Source organism: Lampetra planeri, unplaced genomic scaffold (assembly GCF_965212315.1).
Source record: "Lampetra planeri unplaced genomic scaffold, kcLamPlan1.2.h2 scaffold_1561, whole genome shotgun sequence".
Classification (NCBI taxonomy): Eukaryota; Metazoa; Chordata; class Hyperoartia; order Petromyzontiformes; family Petromyzontidae; genus Lampetra; species Lampetra planeri.
In genome coordinates this window covers 965-6,799 of record NW_027614289.1, presented here as the reverse complement: position 1 = coordinate 6,799, position 5,835 = coordinate 965, and the positions used below count along the sequence as shown (strand labels likewise).

The 5,835-nt window shown below is 49.2% G+C and overlaps 1 protein-coding gene across 1 annotated transcript; it reads left to right on the top strand.

Annotated features, from left to right (window-relative positions):
• The first annotated feature begins 1,004 nt into the window (after positions 1 to 1,004).
• Positions 1,005 to 5,559, top strand: LOC144739549 (GDP-Man:Man(3)GlcNAc(2)-PP-Dol alpha-1,2-mannosyltransferase-like). Its single transcript, XM_078622488.1, is given in 9 exon segments — positions 1,005 to 1,055; positions 1,783 to 1,925; positions 2,505 to 2,726; positions 3,188 to 3,390; positions 3,512 to 3,630; positions 3,632 to 3,681; positions 4,202 to 4,448; positions 4,497 to 4,833; positions 5,276 to 5,559. Coding segments are annotated over 9 exon segments (1,656 nt in total).
• The last annotated feature ends 276 nt before the right edge of the window (positions 5,560 to 5,835 follow it).

Sequence of the window (5,835 nt, the reverse complement as noted above, 5' to 3'; positions counted from 1 at the left end):
CTCGACCAGCGGCACACGCAGACTGACTCGGCACAGAAATCAGAGCGACTCATCTATTCAAAGCGACGAGGAAGGAAGTGACATGTAATACTTAACAGGCAGGAACAAAACCAGTTTTGTCTTTATATGGCAATTGACACTTGGCTGCGAGTCACAGTCACCTGACCTGCTTTTGATTTTACCCACATTTTTATATGTTATGGTCGCTGGGGGGGGGGCGGTGGATTGTGGAGATGCATGTGCAACTCTTTCTGTATCTGCAGAGATGCTAACCTAACCTAGCATATCATCACCCGCTTAAAATAATGGCCTATGTCATATCCATTTAAATATTTACAAAAAAAAGAAAAAAAGATTTCAGCCAATAGTTTAAAAAAGTGACAGTTTTGGAAGATGACTAAATTGCTCATTAATTAGTTGTTTGGTCTATTAAATGTTAAAAAGAAAGTGACAAATATCGATGTTGTTTTGCTATGGCAACAGAAGAAACAAAAAAGTTTTACAAGGTTGTGACTTTCTCAGGTGTGTGTACAAACGTGAAAAACTCAATGTACTGTTTCACTGGACCACACATACTGTATGTGACTTCTTCGCAGGATTACTGCAATTCCTTATTGCAGGTTGTCCCGGTAAATAACTGGGTGGACTGGTAATCAGCTCCTCCATGCTGGAGTGTCCTTGAGCAAGACACTGAACCCCAAATCGCTCCTGGAGCTGCGTCATCAGTGTGTGAATGTGTTCGAGCAGTGGCCTAGCAGTTTCTGCCAGTGAGTGGGGGAGGAAGGCGACATCATAAAGTGCTTTGAGTGCTGTTAATGTAGAGAAGCATTTTAGCGAGGAAATACTTCCTTTTACGGGCAGATAAGACTCAAGGCCCAGACTGCCCCCCTCCATGAAAACATTAAAAAAACAGAATCAGATAAATCAGATAAAGCATCTGCATATGACAATATGTGAATGTGGAAATGAATGAAATGAAATACATCAGGATGTAGTCGGGGGCCATGTTGACGGCGGTTGGTCCTGAAGGAGAACTGCAGGGGGTCCAGAAGTGGGTCTGTGAGGGATTGTGTCACTCAGGGTCAGTACAGAGGTCAGCGGTCTGTCACCGGTCCTTGTCCTCTGATATGTGGCATGTCACCAGTGAGGAGTAACAAAGAGCACGATGGTCGTCTGTGGAAGACCACATCTTGATGTGGCGTAGAAATATGTACGATGGCGCCATCATCTGGCAAACCGATGTAACTGAGCAACCAGAATACCCGCTCGCCTTTTTTTTTTTACATACATACACATATATGCTAACTTTACTAACTTCTTCATCTTCTCATGTTAATCCAATCACGATAATTACATACCCATACATCTTGCGTACCTTACTGTACCATATTTGTCTGACATGTTTCTACGGCATCTTGGACAGTTTTGTATTTTTTTAAAAGGAGATTTTAAAAATAGTCCTAAAAAAATAATCAAAATATGCCACAGTCTTTGTTCATTATTTCAATAAGGTTAGACAAATACGTAATCCATAAAAGTCACGTTAAGATGACGTATGCGTAAACAAAGACGTGAGCCAATCACAGTGAAGCATTTCGACCAATCACAGAGAAGCACCTCGGCCAGCTGACGACAACTTCCGCTGCATCGTAACCAGCCAGGTTAAGTCTGAGGACTTCGATGGCCAATTCAGCTCATTAGGGTCTTTGCAAGCCCTTCTCTGTACAGCGTTAAATAAAGGTTTCTAGTTTTTCTGTAGTTCTCTATCGCTCTCTTTTGTAGTTCTTCATCGATCTCCCGCTCTTCGCCCGGTTCCGTCGCTCGCGTGACAGCTGCAGGTGGCAGCGGTCCGCCGAGACCAAGTCCGAAATGGCAGAACACAGCCACCACCACAACTTTTCTCCGTGTTTCTGCGATTTAATGAGGTAAAGAAGCAAGGTTGCCAGGACTGAACGAGTAGAACACTGTCAGTGAGGTGATAACTGACACTTTCGTAGCAGTTAATTTTAGCCTCTGCAGCAGCTAGCATGCTAACCTCCGAGTTAGCAACACGTTTACCCCGTTTAGACTGGAATTCCTTCTGTATTGTCATCCTCAGTCATGAATCTCGAATCTGAAACAGGTGTCTCCACTTCCGTTTACCACTGAGACGCTCGTTCGTTCGTTTGTTTCGTTTATAAAAACGGACGATGTGCAATTATATTAGTTATTCATGAAACAAAACGAGGGTTGCACCAGATTTAGCTTGAAGCTAATCTCCATCTGCAGTCTTCTCCCACTAACATGAAAACAAGACAATACACCATCAAGATGTTAAAACGCACATATATATGATAATAAATGTGTAAAGTGCAGTCAAACCGTAAAATACTACACATTTACAAAGTAAGTGAAGTGCTTATAGAAGTAAAGTTCCAGTACATCACACATCTGAACCTGTTCCACGTGTCTCCTGGTTCCCAGCTGCGTCCCAGTCATGCTGTCTGTCTCCTGTCTGTCTGCAGGCTGCTGTGGTCCCTGGTGGTCCCATGCGTGTACCTCAGCCTGGTGCTGACCCTGCTGCTGCTCCTGCTCCTGCTGGGGCTCCGCCTGGGGCTGCAGGGCCGCCGGAGGGCCCGCCGCGCTCAGGACGGAGGCCCGGCAGTGGCTTTCTTTCACCCGTACTGTAACGCTGGGGGAGGCGGGGAGCGGGTTCTCTGGTGCTCCCTGAGGGCTCTGATGCACCGGTACACGACACTGTCAGCCTCATGCATGAACTGTACATCTGTGCATCGTTGTACCTGACCTGCTGCTGAGAATGTCATCGGAGTATGGATCATTGGAGTTGTGATCCTGTCAAAGAGCCGTTCAAAAGACTGGCTCGTTGTTCTAGTTATTTCTTTAACCAACTCAACCAGGGCAGCTCATTCAAGGAGTTTATCGCTGGTAGCAATTCAGAATAGTTGATAACAAATGTCTCGCAAACACAACTGCGACTCGGTTCTCATGGTTCGTTTAAAAGAGCCGTTTAAAAGATTTGACTCGTTTACAAACGATCACATCTCTGGATTATTCCATGAATCACTTTCACAACGCTGACCTGAGCGTTCTGACTTTAGATGTCGTTTATCGGCATCAGTAAGGAAACCAACAGGAAGGGTCGTTCTACAGATGTCCTGTTCACCCCCCCCCCCCCCCCCCCTCCCAGATACCCCGGCATCTCCTTCGTGGTCTACACCGGCGACCAGGGAGTGACCGGGGAGCAGATCCTGGAGGGAGCTCGACTACGCTTCAACATCTCACTGCCTCGGCCGGTCACCTTCATCTTCTTACACCATCGGACGCTGGTGGAAGCCGAGTCATACCCTCACTTCACCCTGCTGGGCCAGAGCGTGGGCTCCATGTTCCTCGGTAAGAACCCTCTGACAAAACCAGCCGGTGTCGACGAACAGATGCGACGTTGCTCCACCGAATGCGCGACCGCCGTTGGTTGAGCTGAAGGTGACGGACTACTGTGCGTGTGCTCCGTCAGGCTGGGAGGCGCTGGTGACCTTTGTCCCTGACCTGTACGTGGACTCGATGGGCTACGCCTTCACCCTGCCCATCTTCCGCTACCTCGGAGGATGCAAGGTGGCGAGTTACGTTCACTACCCCCACCGTCAGCACCGACATGCTGTCTGTGGTCCGAGACAGGAACCCCAGGTGCCCCCCCGCTTTCAAATGTTTCTTTCTTTCTCATTTCCAAGATTTTATTTTAACAACAACAACAACAGCAACATACATTTTCCAACATCAGCATCACTCCGATAGCACATCTATTGACACATTTTGGGTGAAGTGACTTGTACTCCGTTGTCGTACACTTACACACAAAGATTCTGTCCTCGTAGTATCAAAGACCTTTTTTTTTTTAATCCTGGTGAGATGGAGATCTGTTGCTTTCACCCAAAATGGTTGTATCAGACTCGGTTCCCATAGCACATGTAGGAAAGTCCCTGCATTTGACCCAAAGTTCCAGTAGAAGATCATCAGGTAATAGACCCATCCTGTGGAGTCCAGAGGGGGTAAGGTAGAGTCTACGTATGAACTTCTATTGGGTAAACTTCCCTCTAGCCTCCCTGATGTTTTGCTGAGTTTGCTTGTTCTCCTCCATCCTTGCTTAGTTCACATTCCAAGTTCTCTTTGTCGTGTTTGACTCCTCATCCCTTCTCTTGTCTTCCAGGTTTAATAACGCCGACTTCATCTCCAGGAACCCTGTGCTCAGTGTGCTGAAGGTGGTGTACTACTGCTGCTTCGCCCTGCTGTACGGGCTGGCCGGCTCCTGCAGCGACGTCGTCATGGTGAACTCCACCTGGACGCTGGGACACATCCTGGCTCTGTGGCGCTCCCCCAGCCGCACCAGCGTCGTCTACCCGCCCTGTGACGTCCGAGCCTTCCTGGACGTCCCGTTGGAGGACGGCGACGAAGACGTGGGCGAGGGCTGGGAGGAGCTCGGACGGGAGCTCCGGGGCGGGCAGGAAGGTGGATGGGACAGGAAGTGTCACTCCATCGTGTCGGTGGGTCAGTTCCGGCCCGAGAAGGATCACCGGCTGCAAATCGCAGCGTTTCACAAGCTCCTGTGCGGGAAGGGAGAGGGGCCCGGGGGGCGGGAGGCACTGCGGCTGGTGCTGATCGGAGGATGCAGGAACCCAGAGGACGAGGAGAGGGTGCGGCTGCTGCGGGGGCTGTGCCAGGAGCTGGGCGTGGACGACCGAGTCGACTTCAAGCTCAACGTGCCCTTCGAGGAGCTGAAGAGGGAGCTGGTGGACGCCACCATCGGCCTGCACACCATGTGGAACGAGCACTTTGGCATTGGTGAGGAGCACAGACACCCCCACGCATCACGCAGGGAACAGACGCAACACGACAACAACCTTAGATAACGACGACAAACGCCGTGAACGCTCTGAAAACAACCGAGGTGTCATGTACGTCGTGTATGGAGACAGACGGGAGGTCCTAGAGTGTAGGAGGATCGCACAACACCGAAAATGAAACCCTGAAACAACGCTCAATTTGTCATAAATCTGTGATAGTATCACAGAATTACGAGATCCAGCACTGATTGTCTGGGAATGTACTCCTTAATTATGAATAAATATGTATTTAAGAATTTGTTTTTAACATGTTCTCATTATTACAATGTTTTTTTCTTGCTAACATGCTAAATATTGCACATTAAACATGTCCGTGTGCTGACGTCTGCATCAAGGCCCAGAAGGAGCTTCCTTGACTCGTCTCTCCTGTGTCTCTTCAGGTGTCGTGGAGTGTATGGCCGCAGGCACCGTCGTTCTCGCACACAAGTCCGGTGGTCCAAAGCTGGATATCGTGGTGCCGTACGATGGCCGACAGACGGGCTTCCTCGCCGACAGTGAGGACAGCTATGCCGCTGCCATGGCAACCATCCTGGCATTGTCCCCGGCAGCGAGATTGGAGATTCGACGCAATGCTCGGCGCTCGGTGGAACGATTCTCTGACCAGGAGTTTGAACTCTGCTTCCTGGCTGCGATGGAGTCTCTGATGAGTAAACTGGGCCGATGAGGTCAGAGTCACAGTCGGTCTAGTTGTTGGTTGTTTTCAACGGAGCACAGCAATGACGTCATAGCTTTTGGAGCACGCGTCGCAGTGCCTCCGCTGTTACTTAGATGAATCAAAGGCCATGCCGGGTGTGTCAGCTTCCTGACAGACAGTAAGGACATTATCGGGAAGACGCCGACGTGGAGGACCAACAAACGCCACATGTAACCAGAAGAATAACAGCACTTCCTGTCGGAAATCATGTTCACTTGTTTTGGCCGCTTGTAAATATGTTGTCTT